The sequence below is a fragment of the Rhamphochromis sp. 'chilingali' genome (assembly GCF_963969265.1).
Source record: "Rhamphochromis sp. 'chilingali' genome assembly, chromosome: 12".
NCBI classification, from domain to species: domain Eukaryota; kingdom Metazoa; phylum Chordata; class Actinopteri; order Cichliformes; family Cichlidae; genus Rhamphochromis; species Rhamphochromis sp. 'chilingali'.
The window spans coordinates 21,442,619-21,463,053 of NC_137939.1; the positions used below are offsets into that span (position 1 = coordinate 21,442,619).

General features: G+C 39.1%; 1 protein-coding gene across 3 annotated transcripts; it reads right to left on the bottom strand.

Annotated features, from left to right (window-relative positions):
- Positions 1-559: 559 nt before the first annotated feature.
- Positions 560-19,228, bottom strand: frmd4bb (FERM domain containing 4Bb). 3 transcript variants are annotated; one of them, XM_080898216.1, is made up of 24 exons: positions 19,093-19,228; positions 12,312-12,377; positions 11,460-11,554; positions 11,242-11,334; positions 10,944-11,028; positions 10,554-10,610; positions 10,440-10,462; positions 9,591-9,674; positions 8,833-8,898; positions 8,507-8,564; positions 8,335-8,421; positions 6,845-6,921; positions 6,489-6,627; positions 6,275-6,416; positions 5,889-6,022; positions 5,617-5,733; positions 4,844-5,072; positions 4,713-4,766; positions 4,470-4,617; positions 4,075-4,242; positions 3,078-3,862; positions 2,498-2,636; positions 2,085-2,204; positions 560-1,452 (listed from the first exon to the last, which is right to left on the bottom strand). In XM_080898216.1, exons 2-23 carry the CDS (start codon positions 12,375-12,377, stop codon positions 2,087-2,089), a joined length of 2,964 nt encoding a protein of 987 aa, XP_080754342.1. In that variant the 5' UTR covers positions 19,093-19,228; the 3' UTR covers positions 560-1,452; positions 2,085-2,086. The 3 variants fall into 3 exon arrangements, with proteins under 3 accessions (XP_080754342.1, XP_080754344.1, XP_080754343.1); XM_080898218.1 differs by lacking the exon at positions 4,075-4,242; XM_080898217.1 differs by lacking the exon at positions 2,085-2,204.
- Between the last annotated feature and the right edge of the window lie 1,207 nt (positions 19,229-20,435).

Genomic DNA, 20,435 nt, shown 5'->3' on the forward strand with positions numbered 1-20,435 from the left:
TTTGGGCCTTTCATCCACACGTAAACATAAAAACTCCTTTTAGAGTGAAGATTTGCAGTTATCTTCTTTATTGAAGAGACCTTTGTTGTTTGTACACTTTTGAATGGACAGTTTTTCTATTGTAAGGAAAAACTTGTTTCTCCCACTCGAGCAAATGTTGGGTTAATATCTTTAAATATCAGCTTTCTAGCTTACTAACTCAAAATTTCTAAATTTTACTCAGGAGTAACTCAAAATGTTGAGCTAGTTTACTATCTCATTAATAACGATGAAAGTAATTACCAATCTTTACAAGTGCTGGGATACAGATATTTCCTGGCTAGCTGATTTGCAGTTAGCTAACAGCCTGGTTTTAGCCTATGTTTGTTGGACAGATAAGAGGCTGGGATTAGTCTCCTTATGATGCTTGGTGAATACCATTCATTATCATTAACATTATAATTTCTCAGTAAATAGTTTGATTTCTTTAAGTTTTTCTTAGCAGAACTCAACCATTAAGAACTGTGCAAGCTTCACAAAGAAAGTGACAGCAGGCATATTTGTGTCACACATATGTTTATTCACCTTTTATTTGAGTGGAAAATATTTTATGACAACATCTAACAACATGTAACTACACACTGACTGTACAAATGTGTGAGAAAACAATGAGAAATGGATATGTTTTATGGCAGTGGTCTTCTGTTAATATAAAAAAGTCTGAACTTTGTTTTTGTTTTTTTTTAATCCAAAAAAATCTATTTTCTCACCATGCATTTTAAAACACAATAAAGCACTAACAAAGACTAATGGTTCTATAAACAATATTGACATGATACATTCTGATTTAAAGAAATGGAGCGTCATTAAATACACAGCCTGTTCTAATGATGATTAACCCAGCTTTTGTCATGTCACACTTGTAAACATGCCCAAGCTTTGCCTTCAATCTCGATGTTATATTTAAGATGAGTTTTATCATTTATCATGAGAGAAAAGTGGCAATTGTTTTTTGTTTTTATTCTATAACCTACTGATTTGTATAAGGCAGTAGCTAGTTTCTGTTAAAACACATGGTGGTGGATTGAGTAAAAACACGTTTGTTAGCTTTGTTATCTTTTAATACACAGTACGGTTTGAATCCAGTGTGGTTGTGCAACATTTTAAAGTTTCTTGACACATTCTCATCTGCCTGTACAATTCATCCAATCCAAGGCACATGGGAAAATCATTCAAGAGTGTCATCACTGTGTTTAGAGATTACGACAACGTGAGGACGGTTTACACCTCTCTGCCAAAACCAAAACGAGAAAACACCTTCAAAGACGAGGTTATGGCAGCCAAAAACATTTGTGTAAAGCCTGCGTTTCCACTCCATTCCCTTCATGTGCTGCTGGCTATGGCTTTATTTGTGCCACAGTTTGGTTTGGTCCTCTTCAGTGGATGCTCATGTAGCTCCCATCAAGGTAAAATCTGTACAGGCAATAACACAAGACTAGGTAAGATCCACTGCAGTAGTTATTTGAGAACAAGAAACAAGGCTGACATTTTAAATAAAGCTGATGGATGGAAATGGAAATACATTGCACTTTAAAGTCCACCATATTTTTGAAGGCGTACAACATGACCAGGGCTTTATGGAGTAAATGGCAAGGCCTTTTCACTCTGGCAATATAACTTTAGGAGGGACAGTATTGGTTGTTTGGTCACTTTTGTCCAGACTTAAATATCTCAGCTGTTAGGATGGACTGCCTTTCAGATGTTCATAATCTCATCTTGATAAGGCTTGCTAAGCTTTTATCTCCCGAGTTTCCTTCACTGCTACAAAAAGACTGAATTTCTGTTTTCTGCATTCGGGTGGTTTTAGTATGTTTCTAAACATGTAATAATCCTTCTTTGCCTTGATATATTAGGTGCATGGCCTTGATCATGATGACTGATGCATTTTTGAAAAAATGGAGCCTCAAAAACAGCAAAACACAGTGTAAAAAAAATAGATGATATATATGAATGAGCTGTACACGAATAACACGGATGACGACGGGATGTCTGAATGGAGACGACTGGCAACACGACACAAAGTGGCCCGCTGTGTTTGGTCTCACCCTTAAGTGCTAGAAAGGTTGTCTGATGGTTCAGCTGCACTAGTGGCCTCAGCGCCAACCACATCTACTGACTCACATTTTTGGGGCATTGTGTCAGACTCTTTGTTTTCTGGAGAATTTCTGCACACATGAGCGTAGAGCGTAAGCCAAGTAACGAGAGGAAGGAGAACAGATCACGCTGGCAGAATACAATCATAAAATAAAACCGCTCTTTAAAAGAAAAGCAAAAGAATGCAGAAAAATACACGTATCATCCAGATGTAGAGGAGCGGCAGGGTACCCGCCTACCATTGTGTTAAGAAAGTAACAATCAGCATTTTAGTTTAATCCAATGATTATGACTGTCTCTAACTTATTGACTTTATTTATAACCACAGCCTCAGTGTGGAGATTCAGTGAACTGAAGCATTCACCTGTTATGTGTGGGACTGCGGTTGTACAGGGATGCTGAAGCTCCAGGATGAGGGTACTGAGGTGTGTCAGGTGCATCAAACTCTGTCAGGCCGACTGCCAGCTGGTTGCGCCAGTTCCCTGTGCTCTCTGCTGAGGAAACTGAAAAGAAGAGAAAAGCATGAACACTCAAATAACGCTGGAGTGCACAATATCTCAAAAGCCTCAAAAACGATAGTATTTCTCTCACACAAAATACTATGTGATACTTATTACTTTGATAGTTTACGAATGTATATCTTTAAACCCACAAACTGTGTCTATTTCTCACATGGCAGCCTAGAAAACCCTGTGATAGAATAAATGAAACCCCTCAAATATACACAAACAACACATAAATAAAAATCCTGTGAGTAGGAAAGCAGCCTACGCATCCTAACATCAGTGACACTACAGAACATGACCAATTAACTTGTAATTATGATTTTTTTTCATGTTATTAAACCTGAACAGCAGCCTAATGTTTCCCTAAATTACAAACATTGAAAATGATTTTTATTTTATTATTGACAATTCCCCTCACGCTAATGCGTTTGACTGTACCTGAAGAGAAAGAGGTGGCTCGGCTCGAGTGGCTGAAGGCCGCCGGCATGGTCTGATATCCCAAGCTGAGCTGAGAGCCACTGTCAAAGTCATATCCAGCCAGTAATCCCCTCCCTCCTTCCCTGTGGCCTCTGTTTCGGTGGTACCAGCCTCTCAGGTGCTCTGCAACCAGGGCCTTCTGCATGTTCTTGGCCAAGAGCTCATTTCTAGGCCCCTCTCTGGTCCGTGGTGGCCTCACTGTTGCGTACGGATTCTGAGAAAGATTATCCGCCCCATCACTGCTGTAGTGCCTGAATCTGTCATGTCCGTGATACCCATTCATTTGGTAGGATGGGTTGACGTTGTAGTGGCCTTCGACTTCATTCTCATATACATAGGCACCATTAGCATAAGGCTCCATGTCCGGACAGGGGTAGCCGGCAACATAGTAGGCACTGGGTGCATAGTGTGGTGAGGCCTCACATGAATAACTACAACCAGAATGGTGCTGGACCAAGTTTGGCATGCTCCCAGTATTACCATACACTTCTACTTTTCTGTGAAGACGATGCATGGTTGAGGTACGGGAGTCCAGTGTACTGTAGTGGGAGTTGGCAGCCCCGCAGTAGTCCAGACTTGACTGGCTCGTGTAAGAGGAGCAATCTTCTAATACCTCTGTGCTGTTGCTGCGGTGGGCCGGTGACAAGATAAAGACGGGCTTCTCTGAATCTCTGTCTTTTCTCAGCCGAGGCTGAGACTCCAGACTTCCACTGCGATGCCTGAAGCAATGAGGAGATCCCTCCAACCTGGGAAAATGACACCAATTTCAAAGTGTCTTTGAGAAGATCACGATTAAGATACGGGATATTATTTTTGGATTTAGGTGTTAAAATAAAAGTTAAGGTTTTATGTGAAAGCATGGTAGAAGGTTAGGGTATTAAGAGAAGCAAGGGTTGGATTAAATAAAGTAAAGAAGGATAAACACTGGCTTGGCAGGGCAGGGGAACAAAGATCACACCTGAGCTGACTGCTGCTGTAGGCATTGCGGGTCATAACCGGGGTGGGAGGCATGCTGCGAGGATCTCTAGGAGGTCTGGGAAGGGTTTTATAGGGACTACTGTGGGTGGAGGAGACCTCTCTTGGATTCTGGTAGTAATTGGAAGCCTCCTGGCCATCAACAGCTAATCTAAATGGGTGCAGTATCAAAACAGGATTTAAAAAAAAGGAAGTAAAAAAATGTGAGGAAAGGAATGAGGCAAACATGACACAACAAATACTATGGGCTCTACCGATGCATGATGTCATCTGCTCATTCTGAAAACAGCTTAAAATAAAATATAAGGCTGTAAAACGAATTAGATTCCACTCTACGACTCACACAAGCAATAAACAGTTTGAACAGAAAATCCCAACCTGTTGTGGTTCTTGTTGTGGTGATTATCCCGTGGAGATGCCTGTCTCTCCAAATCAAATTCTGCTCCCAGTGATCGCATTGGACTTAGTTGAGGGGATCCTTGGACTGACCGTGAGCGTGGCCTTTGACTGAGACTGTCTGAATCATCTGATTACAAACACAGTGACAAAAAAGGACACTCCTGTTTTCTGGGTTTGGTCATAATAAGAAAGCATCACCTGTGTTGTAGATGTCTGACTCACCATCATCCAGTGGGAGACTAGACAGAGAGCTGCAGTTTGAACGAGCGAGTTCATCTGCAGGAAAAGAAAACAACTTTGTGCTTGCTGTGACTCGATCTAACACATTCAGTAACAAATATCTTCCAACGTACCTGCAATGATGACTGAGGACCGTTGTGTGGGCTTTTTCCCCTTCTTGATTCTGTACTGGTTCATCTCATCCTCTATCTGTTGCAGTTTCTGCATAGCATCCAAACAGTTTCTCCTTCTTTTCTTCTTAACAGTTTTGCACAGTTCTGGTTCATTTGCGAGCTTCTTAGCCGCCTCCACAATCTTCTGCTGAAGGGCAAATCTGCTCTCCAGGTTTCTCAGGATGGGATCCTGCATAAATCAGAAAACGTAGGTGATAACCAGAGATAAAAAATAGAGAGCAAGCATTCAGATATTCAGCAGGTACATGTAAGTAAATTAGAAATCACTGCCATTTGATACATGTGCTCACTGAACATGTTACAGAATAGATCTAATTAGAGTTTCATATCAGGTCGACCTAATTAAAATTATTATTTAAAAAAACGCTGCAGGTGTAATGCTCTGACTGCTGCTGATGTTTTCCTTATTATAATTTCATTTAAAAAAAATAATAGAATAGACTAAAATAGCGTATCTGTGTCTTAGTAGACAACAGAGCCACCCACTGCAGTGTGTAACACACAGTTGGGTTTGTAATAACGTAGAGAAAAAAAAACTGAGCTCCGTCAGACTTTAGCTGCGTTCCTCGCTCAGTTAATATTGGTGTTATCTTTCTGTGCAATTTGCTGACATTATTAGAAATCTAAAAAATAAAATCTAAAAGTGAAACAATTCCAGCGTACAGCGTTGAAAAAAGAATCGTTTATGCTTTAAAATGCAGTTAAATACGCACCTCATTGTAGGGAAAAAGGTCATCTAACTTGAAAGCAGTGCCAACTCGCCGTCTGACCTGTGGTGGTCTTTCACCTGAAGAAAGGGGATACTCTTTTGGCAGTTTGCCGGTAAGCTCCTGAAAGCACAAAACAACAAATCCTCTGGACGCTTAGATGAGGTGAGTGCAACAACAGAAACAATTAATCTACCAGCAGCAGAGCAGCGGTTTATTAAAGGGAGTTTTTGAGAAAAAATAGACCGATATAACTGTAGCACAAAATGATTTCTCACCGCCTCTCTCAGGCAGATCTTCTTCAGCTCTTTTGTTTTCTTAGCCAAAATATCTTGAATCTCCTGTTCCTTTTTTCTTAGTTCAGTGAGTTTTTCCTTCTTTTGCTCTTCACTCATTTCAGAGTCTGCTGAACCTGGAAAAACAGAATTCTAACTGAAATTGCCAACATAGCCTACCACACCCATTAATATAAAAATCACACCCATGGCATGTGTACTGTGTGACTCCTTCACGTGTCACCTGTTCTTTTTAAATCTCATTCAGCTGAATGTTTATAGCTCTTTGTGACGATAAATCTGATCTGAAGTTACAGTTTTACATGTAAAAGCATACAAACAAGTTATACAGAAATGTGCTTTCGTTATATAAAATAATTATAACCAACCTGTAGATACCAAACTCCCATTGCTGGCTGTTATGAAGTTATTCTTAAGGCCCACATCACCCAGTCTGTTTATTTTCGCCCCTCCATGCTCTGTGAGGTCCATTGCAATTTCCTCTAAACTTCTTGTTGTTCCGAGTTTAGCCTACAAGAATGAAGAAAACGATGTAAAACAAAGAGCAATAAAAACGTGCAGTGACTCATAGCTGACACTTACTTTGCTTTGCTTTCTGTCCAAGTAGAACTGATGCTGACTAATAGCCATGACCCAAATGGTCTTGATTAAAGAATGGCTTGCATACCACGTGTGGATGAGTAGCCCCGTCTGCCCAAAGGTTCGTTTGGTTACTGCTCTCCTAAACAAACCACGGAAAACATTACGCTTTTTTGGTCACAGTTAAACTAAAAGTTGCAGTGAAAATGATGATTTTTTTTTAGATACATTTCTAAAGATGGATGATATCAGTGTTAAGAGCTAAACAAAAATGAAAACAACATAATAATCAACTTGTAAAAACAGTCATTGTAAGAATAGCAACAAGCATCTCTACACGAGGATCCCCCGCTGCTCACCTGTGTGGATCATTAACTTCTACGGCAAACTTTTTCTCACGGAAGTACAAGTTTTCCAGCTGCTTCCACTGGTACAGCTGGTGGTAAAAACACGAAAAACCATTCCCAATGAGAGAAAAGCATATGTGTTGTTCACACTCTGAAATATAGCACCTTGGATGTTTGGATAATGCGCAGAGTAATGTCTAGTTGTATCTTCATATAAAAAAATTCTTCATGTATTTCTTTTTCCAAAAACACCTAGAACACGATAACCATGATGGTCATGACTAATATCAAAAAAACTATGTTGAGCAGGTGTTTTCTCGAGTCTGTTTCAACCACAGTTATTAAAAAGCCAGACTGTAACATAAACTGTGATTAAAGTCTTGTCTACCTGGCATGCAAAGTCTGCAATAATGCAGGTGTTGGAGAGAGACGAATACCATAAGGGGTCGTCATATAAACACTCATCATTTCCATCCCCCTATCACCCAGGTGCTCACTGACAACAGCTTAATATGATCAATCCATTTAGGTTTCTGACTCACTGTACGTCTGGACAAGATCCGAATGAGACACAAACAAAAGCTTACACAGAGTTTTGTCCGCTCAGGTTTGCGTAAACCAAATAATTTCAAAGGGTGATAAATATTTAAGTCATAAAATACATTCAAAGTTGGCAAGACAAAGACGTGTAGTATTTAGCCTTACCAGAATAATAGATCCTCACACGTCCTGTGTGTAAAGTTATTAAGTCTTCCCTGGCTTTGCTGTCAATACAAAAACATAGTTTGTACTGTCTTCATGTCAGCTCCTGACTTGTCTCCTCAGGTATTCTGCGAACATGCAGGCTAACGCCCAAATCCAACCCCTTCTTTCTTTGACATCACGAGCTGACACTCTCTTTCCCTCTCGAAAGCGCACCCTGCAGCTGTCAGCTTGCACAGTTTTGCAATGCATCAGGCAGCGATGGATTGCATCATGTTGAGCAATACAGAGGTTTAACAGGAAGGCATTGCTAGTGATTTAATGCAAATTGCACTGAACCTTCACATTCTATCGTAATAGCAGTTCGGTGCATGTCTGCATCCCGCTGCACTGGGATGTACTGAAGTCACCTAGTGGAAGACATAGCTGACAAATCACTCACATGGGTGTTTCTCCTGTCAACCCACAAGCTAAAACAATACCAATGAAACAGGAAAAGCAAGTTCGCAATGTCTCCATGATTCTCCAGAGTTATTCAAAACTCACTAACCTCATTAAGGATAAGTGACAGCCTCATCTACACTGAGAGTTTGCTCTTTTTCTTTTCAAGTCTAGCCTTGTCTGGCACAGCTGAAGCTCAGCCTTTTGCTCGAGTGAAACAGATGATGCGTGAATTAACACACCGTGTGCAACAGCAGCAGTCCTTACACATGCCTTGTGATATCATGTTCACAGTCAGATTAGTGGAGCAGAGAAAAAGCAGCAGCCATTTTAAAGATCGAGCTCCAGGGAGTGTTTACCTTCCGAGGTTTTAATTTATCCTGGAGATCATACTGGCCAATGCCCTTATAGCTGATTCCAAGCCACCATGGGATCCCCTGTTTATCCTGTAAGGCAAGAACAGAGCTCCTATGGTTGACACAGTTCCAGGTGCAACAGCTGTCATGTCATATTAATCACAAAAAGGCCTACCTTAACCTCATAATAATGGACGCCATACGTTGGCAGTGATTCCACCAACGTCAAATACCTGGAACAAAAAACATTTATTCAAACTTCCAGCTGCTTTTGAACATCTCAAATGTGGGAATCTGATCTCTGTTTAGTGAATCAGTGTGATCTCGCTGCAACTGAAGGGGAGCTATTGATTTCTATCAGATGATGAGAAAAGGCGTGCCAGAGAGGGAAAGGGATGGGGAGAGGGCTAATGGAGGTGAGAGTAAGATTAATGAATTTAAAGCCTAAAAAGATTCACTGTCTTCCTCTTACTCGTGTAGCAACACAATTTAATTACTTACTGCACAATGGCCTGTCCTCGAGAAACACCTTTCAGCTGCTTATAATATTCAATAACTCGATCCTCACTGTAATGTTGCATAAATGAGAAGGCAATATAGTTAGCCGGGGAAAGATAAATTGAGGTGTAAACAAATTGTTTTAATTTAATTGATCAACTGATTGTTAAAAGACGAGTATATATGGTATTCTACAAGTTTCTTTACACATTCAATTTAATTAAAGGAGAGTTATTATGTTTATTATCATGTTCTGTATTGGATGCTTATATTTAACAGTGTTGGCATGTATACTATATGCTATATATTAGCATACATAAACACAGTTTCAGACTTTTGGCTGTGGCTCTATATGACATAAGATACAGCAGCTATCCGTAATATGGTCATTTCAGGCACACAGCTCTGGCTGAGAACACTGGAGCCCCGCCCAACTCCTGTTCTTCTGTTTGTGAGGGGTAGCCAATCAGAAGAAAGCTTGCTTAAAGGAAAGAAGACCTTAAACAGAGAGGAGCTAAAATTGATTTTTTTTTTCAGACATAAGGATGAACCAGTAGTGTCCAAATAGGCCTAGTATAATGTATACAAGGATCATGCAAAGGTAGAGTCCAAAATGAAAATATGAAGCTGGGAATTAGCATAAGTCTCCTTTTATTACCTGTAAACTTAAGATTTTACTAATGTCTTACAGTATTTTCTCTGTTTACGGGCTTTATGCACTTTGTTGCTGAATGTAAAAACATGATTTCCTGTGAACTTACCAGTATGCAAGAGATGGGTGTTCCTTGAGTACTTTGGTGGGAAGAGTAGGTAGTTTCTTCAAATCAGCTCGAGTGTTTTCATCACTAAAACGGAAAAGAAGACAAATGTAACCGTTTTGGAAGTTGATTTAAAAATCTTGACACAACACCTCTCACTGTATCTCTTTTATTCTAGTACAGGATCTGAACGCGGTGGTGTTTTTGATTTTTGTTTTTGGTGATATTTATATATATAATCTCTTTTAATCGACAAAGCAAATTTTCAAAATAGCTCTAAATATATTGGGATCTACCTAGAAAATACTATATTCCCAATACCCATGTCAAGTTTTAAAGTGAGTATGAAATTTGCCCTAAAAGTTAAATCCACCCTAAATCCCAGAGGAAATAGTGAACATATAACCACTGTGTCCTCAGAAACAGCTGTGGCCTTAGCAGCAACTATAATACAGAACATACTGACATGAAGAAATATTTCTACACCATCATACTTCATCAGCTGACCAAAACCAGTGCCAACATGCACAATAACATGCAGTATTACCTCTGAAAGCACCAAGTATAATAGCAAAAGCCACCACAGTTAAACACAGCTATCCGTTACTGTGTACATTGTAAAGGTGTATCTACTCTGCAATACTTAGCTTCTATCAGCACTCTGAGATTCATTAGTTGCCTGGTGCTAGCTGCTCAGCACTATGTGGTGAGCCTCACATAACACTGCTATTGATTTTTGTTGTCTGCACTGGAGAAACAAGTGACCTATTGAATGTCTTCGCTAAGAGCTTACTATTAACTCCTCCTGCTGCTGTTAAATACTTCTTAACCAGCTGATGATGATGCTCTTACCTTGTATAGTCTCCTTTAGCCTCCTGGTGATGAACAGAACATATATCTTATTAGATGGCATGCTTTTAGATGTGGCAATTAATGCATGTTTACGAGGCTATTAAAAGCACTAACCTGCAAGGCATTTGCAGCTAATTTGAAGACGTTATCACTTTCCACTTCAATAATCCCCTGAGAGACATAATAGACAAACAAAATAAAAAATAAATATGATTCAGAAGTGGAAGCCTGTGGAGAGAAAGCTTTCCAGATCCAAACATAGAATCTGCTCTGCGTTGCCCTACTGTAACCTCTGCTTATTCTCCAAATCAACCCCTGTATTATCCTACTCTCTTACGCTGTGTGTTTTACATTCCAGCTAGCAGAGTAAGAAAAGTGTGCCCTGCAGCTATTGTCTGCTGAGCTGAGGGTCCAGAGACAATGAATCATCACAAACTGTGATGAAAATAGCAGGATCATTTTGCATTGTTTCAAAATCGAGTAAAAATAAGAGAAAGCACTTACACTGTAGACAGCAGATTTGGCATTCAGGTAGAACAGCTCCACTGTTATGATATCTTTAAGTTGTGTTATGTTTTCCACATAAAACCTATGAAGGGTGAAATCAAATGCATACACAAAAAACCCCCATAAAAGACAGTCAAAGACTTTCCAAACACTGATTTATACCATCAGCTTTATCACAAATGAGTTCTATAAAAATCTCTGGATAGTTTCTTGACTAAACTATAAAACGCAACGTTAACAAAGTACTGCACCCTGCTGGGGAACCTGGGTTCTGCATGAAACAAGAATTTCTTACCTGACCAAGAAATTCAGGGCAATGGGCCCGGGCTTCTTTGAAAAGTCGTGATCAAGGACTCTGCGGTCCATCTGCAACCACTTACACTGGCCACTGCAAAAGTAAACAAACTGTAACATCAGAAAGCTGCCCTTTGTAATCATCTGCCAACATACACTTGCACACATGTAAAAATATCCATATCACTGAAAAAAAAAGAAACACTGCAATTTACATACTTGTCATCAAAAAAGGCCAGACCAAAAAATTCCTTCTCTTTGAGGTTGAAGTGGGAGGAAACCAAGTCAAGGAGTTCATAAGACAGAAGCTTTGGCTGAGAAGGAAGTCGTAGATATAAACAACTACTTTAATCAAAATTATACACAATTTTTAAAAGTCAGTGTGTCAAAGATACACTTGATTCATTGAAAAGTCTGTTGGAAATGGGTACACAGAGAAAAGAATAGTGCTGATGAGACACTATACTATTTGATGGTAAATAGACAGCATTTATATGACACCTTCTTGGTGTTACTGACCACTCATAGTGGTTTACACACAATTTCACAAGGACACTGACATCCAGACCTGAGTATCAAACCACAATCCTGAGGAACCCTGCATTTGCTATGCCCTGGCTGTTTTCACAGTACAGATATTTAGCTTATTTAGCTAAAGAGGGAGTCCAACTGCTCAGGGAACATGCAATAAATTGGAGTTTGTCCACTTGGGGGCAGCGGAAAATAAGTTGTGAACACACCTATGATATGTCATTACTTTTTAAGGAAAATTTTAGTTGACAGTTGTGACTCTTTTGGGCCACCTGTACTATATAAGTCCACTTGTCATTACCTTAAACACTATTTCAAATTTTAGCTTCACAAGCGTAGGAGAAAAATATTCAGCTTTTCAGCTGCTAAATGCTTCATTATGTTCAGCTTCTACTCACTACGTTAAGATGATGAAGCACTCCAGTGAGCTAATAGGAACTGCAGTAAGCATAGGTGATTACCCAAAGTCCTTTTAACATTATGCATAAATATCACAGAATTCTTGGATCCATTTTAATTATTGATTTTAGTTTTTTGTACCTGAACCAGCAGCTCTAGCTTCCTGTCATCCAATAAGTGCACTTGGCACAGTTTGCCCTCAGTCATCTGTAGGGGGAGATAAAAGGAAGTTCAAGGTCTGTGAAAGCTTTCATAAACACAAGAGACAGTTATATCAAGATATTCATGTGTTAGTAGAATTTTTGTTTTTTTGTTTTTTACCATGATGGCATCTGGCATTTAACAGTTAACGTATTTACAAAAGACAAAGTGAGCAAAAGCCAAGGTAGTAAGCACAATGATCCGTCTCAAGGAAAAAAAAGAAAAACATGACACTGACGTTGTTTGTTACAATAAAACCATTGTGTCAAGGATTTGTTGCCATAGTAACCAAATGAGGGATTTGAAGTCCCTACATTTTGAACCTTTCACATTTAGCTTTTAGTCGCACAGCTTTTCCAACAAAATCATTTTTTTATGAGTATTTTTATTTCTTGTTGCTTTGTGCCACCAAGATCAACTTCTGTTTTACAATTACTGCAAATTTACAAAATCTCACACATTACTTCTTTACGTCAAGCTTATACAACACTAATATAACTCTTAAATACAACATATATTAGAATAAAAGTCCTACAGGGCATTTTCTCTGAATGATGACTTGATACATTCTTGGATAATTATAAAGATTTCAAATGAAATCTAATTACATTTTTTACCATCTTGACAGCAAATAGAAATTACATATTCTTCCACTATAATTAATTTTCTACCTTTTTGCCAAAAGAGTGAAATCAAGTCCCAAACAGCAAAAATGTGTTCACAGCAAATCATAGCAAAACTAATTCAACTTCATATCATATTTTGACTTAATAGCATTTTTGCGCTTCAAAAACCCACCCTTATTGTAAAGATAAAGTTAGACTGACCTGGACCAGGAAACACTGAAAGCACTGTGCATTTGATAAATTAAAAACAACACAAAAATGACAGATTGAGGTTAACCAGTTTTTCAACAAAACATCCTCAGAAACTGAAAAAGGTACACTAGATAGATCCAGCGGCCTCCTTGTTTGACAGAATGAGGCTGATCGCAACTTCTAACATTTGTAGCAAAACACGCAGCTGCTGTACCTGGTAAACCTCTCCAGGGAGAGTGCAGGTGTGGATGCATCCCTGACTAGATATCATCTTTAATACGTTTCTTCTCGTGGATCCAGACCATGAAATTGTTGGCTCTGACTGAGCATCAGCAGCAGATCATCAGGTGTAAACAGCAACTTGTTCCTTAGGTTATTTGAGTGAGGAGCCAGGCCTCTACTGTGGGCTTATAGAGTGTGAAATCAACAGCTGACCTAAGGGGGGGAAGGCTGAGTCAGATGGCTGACCACAGTTTAGTACGCTCTGGTTCTTAATACGAACAAAATGGGTCACACAAGAACTATAAGCGGTTAACCACGTCTATATCGTCTGTTAAGTCAGACTAATTCACTTTTATATTATTGTTATTTCAGCACTGTGTCTGTTACTGTCTGGCTTAATGTGAAGAAGTTTATAAGTAGAAAACAGCTTCTTAAACAGCCATGCTTCACAGAGGAATTTTTATGAGCAGTTATTAGATGAGCAGCTGAGAGTCAAATTCATTTGGGATGGCATACACTTATTATGGAATATAAATGAAGTGACTGGGTGGAGGATTGATTATTTTTAGGAATCTACACCATTAATCATCTGAAAGCTGTAATCAGTACAAGAACTGTTATTTAAATCCAACCCAGCAATCCCAGATAACCCTTCAGTTTTTCAGAGAATTAAACACAACTGAGATACAGCGAGGATTGTGATTTCAAACCAATGGTTATGAAATAACTATATGCACAAACCTTTATCTGACATTTCATGCTGTAATGTATACATTATTATGAGCCAGCAGACAGCTCTATGAGGTCAACCAAACGTAACCCATTCAGCAAATAAAATCAAATAAAAGGGCAACCTTGAACCCCGTGGTGCTAAGACAAGCACTGAACCGTTGTGTAAAAATAGGCATGGCAGACAGACATCAAAGAACTGTCAGTCTTTTTGTTTGTCTCTCTAGAGACTGGACAGGCACTGGCTGAGCATGGTGCCGCAGGCTGCAGGTTTTGCTTTAGTCTGGGAGCCTGAGGTTGGTATAAAGGCAGCTTTTCAGATGTATGCGTGCTACAATGAAATGTCCCAGCAGAGACTTGGAGATGGTGCAGATGTGGCCTCCGTCTTATATGCTGCTACAACTGTTAACAAAGACTACCCATGTATGTTGCGGCAAGACATTCAGATGATGAGATGTAGCTCCTTCTGGTTATGAGAAACTGAAAATAAATGCTGTTAATTTTTGTCTTATATACTCGACAGTGAAAATGTCAAGCTTGCAAGTTGTACAATAGCCAACAGGAGAATTTCTCTGCCTCCTGAGTAAACTGGCCGTCAGTATTTAATACATCACACTGGTTAAATGTCATGTCCAGACTCCAGCACATCTTATCTTAGTTTCCTGTCTTCATGCATTATTGATGAAGGTTGGTATCACAGACAAGTGTCTGTGTTTACATGAAGCCACCTGGTACGATTGTAAATTGACAGAAATTATTATACTATGTGCATTTTTTCCAAACTATTTTACTTCATATGTGTTGCATATAAACATAGGGAAAAAAATTATGAACTCCAAAATACAATTACAGGTACAGGTACAGACACATGAAGCCTAAAGGAACAAAAATGAAATCTGCCTGTGAATTCAAGTGGCTACAAACAGGATGTGACATCCAATACAATGTAGCAGCAAAGGGAAACTCACTAACTTCAGTGTTTTGAATTCAAGAGATCTTACAGTTCCTCTGTAATGCTATGACGATGTACGATCATCAGATCATTTTCTGCAGCTGAGGACTCTACTGACTTTACAGATAATCTCCATTTACGGGACTTGGGGAATGTTATGGCATATATAGGAAAAAAAGTCACGCCTAGAGAGCTGTGTGTCAAGTCGGATAAATGTCTTCCACTGACTTGAATCAGCATCGTCTGGGACTGAAGATTACAAGTCTGAAAGGGAAGAGAATCTGGGGGCAGGGGAGGTGGGGGGAGTTAAATAGAAGTGACCAGACATCTGTAGCCCACCTCTTGTCTTTACTCTGGGCTCCTTTAGCCCACTGCCAGCATGTCATACTTGGATCTTTAACAGAACCAGCAGGTGGGTTATGTAGGTGTCAGTGGGAAAGAATGCAAAGTTATCTGTTGCTATATGATAGTGTTACATATAATACTAAATCTGTGAAGTACTCTTGTTGATGACCCTTGATGACTTCAGAGACTGTCTGAAATAGAAATGGATAAATTAAATGATTAAAAATACATCACTGGAATCATTTGTTTTAGTATTCTCTGAACTCTCCTAAAGAAACAAACCTGACAGGATTTTTAATGAGTATTTATATCAGTCAAAAAAGAAGAGGTCCAAGCACAGAGCAGTGAACCCTGGTTATAGAGGCAGTGGGCCGAAGCATACAGCAAAGGATTATCTCCTCATCTGATATCTCACCATGACTCATGCTGTCAGTGGTCAAATGGTATCTGTGTACGTCTTCTCACAAAGAGAACCTGTCTGGCTGTTTGTGGTATCTGGGAAATTCAAGAACACAATGGGGCTTATGATATTATGGATCTATTAAAACCTGGGATAAATATCTATTTTTTTTTTTTATGACACAGCATGTCTTTGATACAACAAGGACGGGCTGCATCACAGGGGACAGATTCATGTGAATGATGTCATCATGCAGCATGAATTTCTATTTCCAACCCATAAAGGACATCTACAGAAGGAGACTGTGATATATATATTTTTTGGCATTCTTACAAGTAGCAGCATTCTTTGCAGCAGGGTAAAGCTGCCAGCAGAAAAGCTAACTAGCATACTAAACATCCAGGATAATCTTAGTTTCGGGTCCTGTCCTTTCATAAGCTCTTCAGAGCTCAGAGTGCTTGAAATTTTGTTCCATCTCCTATTGCAAGAACTGATTTTGACTAATTATGACTGTGTCTATTAAAAAGAAGAAAAGCTATACAATTTCAAAACGAGACAGCATTTGCATTTCATTTGATGGTGCATGAGTAAAATATAACTGAAACCTAGCTCGATGTGCTTGAAATCATAACCGAAACCCCACAACAATCCTTGAACATATTAATACGTCTGCATTAAACATATTTTTGTTGTATTTTAACAAAGCTATAAGTGCACAAGTCGTTTTCTGAAAGCTCTTTGCAGCTGAACTAAAAGAGTCACCTAAATAAACACATCCCATAAGCCGATGCCTAGTAGGTACCATACTCAGATTTACTAACCAATACAAAACAAGCAGATAAAAAAGGCGTATATATGAATACATATGTAATACTATTTTGCATGTATTTGCTCATAAAAGAAAAAAACAGCTGGAGCAAAGTGAACAACTCATATTAATAGGTGTATGAATGCCTGCACCAGTCTATCTAATAAACACTAGGACAGAAACATACTGCCATCTGTATCACTGCTTAGGCTTATGAATCTACATTATCTCATTTGTCTTTCTGGTCTAATATCAGTGTTATACTGCAGTATAAGCAAAATTATTTTTCTATACATGGTACATACATGAGAAATGGTACATATTGGTGTCTAATATTTCACCAGAATGCAGGAAATTAGTGCAGTAAAGCACTACAGGGTCACATAGACATAGACAAGAGACATCAAAAGAGCTTCATTAGAAATAAAAGAGCGTGGATATTTCTGGCTTAAAATCTGAGCTCGTTACTTTGTTGGAATATCTTGCTATGTAAATGTCAAATGAAGATAACGAAGCAATATTACCTTTTGAGATAGTGTTTTTAGTTTGTGCCCTTTATCTTGTAAATTCATTTGTTTGCCACAAGGTTTGAAAAGCTCTACACTTTTCCTAATCATAGTTTGCATACTCAGGTTACAGATATCATAAAACTATCTGAATGCAGAAATTCAGTTCTGCGTTTAAGATAGATCATAACAGAGTGTCCGAAAAAGCAAAGACTAGCTTGTGAGCGGTGAACATTGGTGAGGTTTCCTATATTTGCCCTCGTTTGAGGCTGTCCCCACTGACAACACTGGTATCTCAAACTGCAGAGCTTTTCTTTTGCAAACTACTGCAGTGACTTTCTGCAGAGCACGGGAATGTGGCACAGAGGCACAGACATGCATGGGTGGAGAAAATGGAACATGACCAACTTTCAATGATCTGGATAAAAAAGTAACCCTTTGAACATCACCATATAACAGCAACGTGGGCTGAGATGCAATCAGACTGTGTTTTGTTACCTTTATCTCAAATTAATGGCACAGTATGCCAAGGATGAGAAGATTTTTTTTGTTTATAAATCTATTAATCCATCTGTACTTATTCATAGGACAAACTAAGTCCCAAAACCTCACCTGCTGACCTGTATCATTTTGCTGCTCTATACTTTACCATATTATATCTATCAAATTCGGTCCATCTGTGTTAAGCATATCAATATAAGATTAAGGCCCATCCAAAAATAGGTCTCTCCCACTTTGTCTTTAGCACATTTCTCAGGATGTCTCAGGAGGCTATGATTCTTAAATGGAAAGCTGCCAACTGAGGGCTGAGACATTTTTAGTAGCATTAAATGCAGAAAAGAGCATCTCATCCACATTGGGCTCTCATACTAAGTAACAAGTTAGAAGGATGTGAGAAAACAGGTCGGTTTTTACCAGGCATCTTATGACACTTTTACCTTTCAAATCGTTGTTCAAAATGCACAAACCCCACCAACTTTGGTGATAAACGACACAGGATTTCCTCTTCAGCAAATGGGAAAAGCAACAAAGCTTCATGCTGGACATGTGTGTCATACAGACACAACCATTACAACAACAATTCCTGGTTACACTGTTTGAAGCTTTAAATACGCCCACACACGCATCTCTTCCTTCACCTCTGACATAGCATCTGCAGGTCAATGTCAAGTTTAGCTGTACTTATCTTCCAGCCAGAGTGTTCGAGTCAAAAGACGAAAAAAGTTCGAAGGTAACATGGAGGCGTCAAGGAAGATATCTCGGCTTATACTTGAAATGAAACTGTAGCAAACCGTCTATTGTCCTTGTTAATCCACGCTAAATTTCCCCCTTGTAGCACATGTGCAGGAGAATAGATAATTATACATGAGAAAATCAAATAATGATAATTGCTTTGGTCAAGCATGATTTGCTGCTGTTCTGGGTAAAATGATGATTCATCCAGGATTTTTTTATTCACCAAGTCACACTCCCTAAATCAGTGTGCTATAGGTTTCTGCATGATGCATTCATTCAGTCCAGTGGCCAATAAATTACTTTTTTTAAACTTAAACATGCATCTAACGATCTCATTTCATATCGTCTTATTCTCTACAATCAGCAGCCTATATGGCCCACGGTACCCAATAATGAGACAAGCCCACCGGGGCCAGTTTCCTCTATGCAGGGAGAACAATGAATGTGCTACTGTAGGCTACTGTACATGGGTGGTTTCCACCTGAGCCCCATGATTAGCTTAATGTGTCAAAAAAGGGAAAAAACTACACCCTATTTTACTGAGGAAACACACCAGTCGCGGCTGAGAGCCAAACCCATGCTGTTGTAATTTTCATTGATGCTCCCTCCTCACATCACATGCAGGCATGACTCAGTCTACTTTTGTCTCCTCACAGCTCATTGACGCTGGTTCAATCTGCCCCACCGCACCACATATCGCCTTACCTTTGCACCCCTTATATCCTGCTTTTGGTATTGATAACGTGAGGCTTCCCCTGCATATTGATCAGCTTCGTTCAGCTTTCTCCACGGCCGCTTTTACCAGGGAGGAGAGCCGCCGTGCAGCCGCTGTCCATGTTCATCCTCCGGTACTAGGATACTGTAGCACACACACACGCCTCGTATCGAGCCACAGTTACCACGCCTTCACCCGCCGGCTATTATGTGAACAAGCCCAGCATCTCCACCCTCCCTCCCTTGCTCTGCCCCCCTCCTTCCCTCTCATCCAGCAGATGCCGGCCGGCCTGGTTCACACTGGATCCCCATAACAATGAAGAGAGACTGGCTTTCTGTTGCATCTTCAAGAACCTTTTAAATTTATGCTTGATTTCATATCATGAAAACCCCAACAAACACACAGTGTTCTACACACATATGTGTTTATATTGTCGTGGTAGCCCTTAAATAAAATGATCTTCGAATTTTTATCTTCAAAATTTCTACATTCTTCACAAGCGGAAGTATATTGTTCACTCAGTGGTAAGTTCAGATAGGTCCTATTTTATCAAATTGTCGAATTCTCATTAGTTATTGTCAACACCTTCTTGAAATCGATCAAAAAAATACACAGTGCGACTAGCAAGTCTTTACTGATACAACTACATCAATAATATGATCAATAAAATGAACAAAATCAAAACCAATACCAAAAGAAATTGTAACAAACCATTCACCAGTAACCGTTTTAAGATTGATTTATTCTTTTTAAATAGATTTACTATAAATATGTTTTACTGAATATATGACTGGCTATATATGTTTCCCTTTACTTGCCATATTCAGGGTCACTTCTTGATAAAGATCAGTTTGATATTTGATATTTATTTTATATATAAGTGCTTTGACATCAAACATACTTACAACTGTTCCATACACCACAAGTTGATCTTGGTCTTAAAAATATTCACAGAAGCACATTTTGTGTAATTTAAGTGTACAACGCTTCACACATCTTGGACCTGTGTAACATAGAAGACACAGGACTGGTGTGTGTTTCACATGTGCTATTCATTTCTGTTCCGGAGTGACGATGCCCCTAAAATATTCATTACTGCCTTTACTCTGGCTCATCTGGTAATTCTTCAAAGGAAACAGGCACCAAAGTCACATATAGCATTCAGTTTTCTCAAAGGGGAAGTTAGATAGAAACTCTTTGACATAAACTAACAAATTCTTGTTTGGTTTGGGTTTGTTTTTGTTTTATTTTGTTTTGTTTTTTTCATTGACCCTAGACCCCTAGCAAAAAACAAAAACACTAGTGTCACTGCAGTCTGCTGTAAATGCCATTG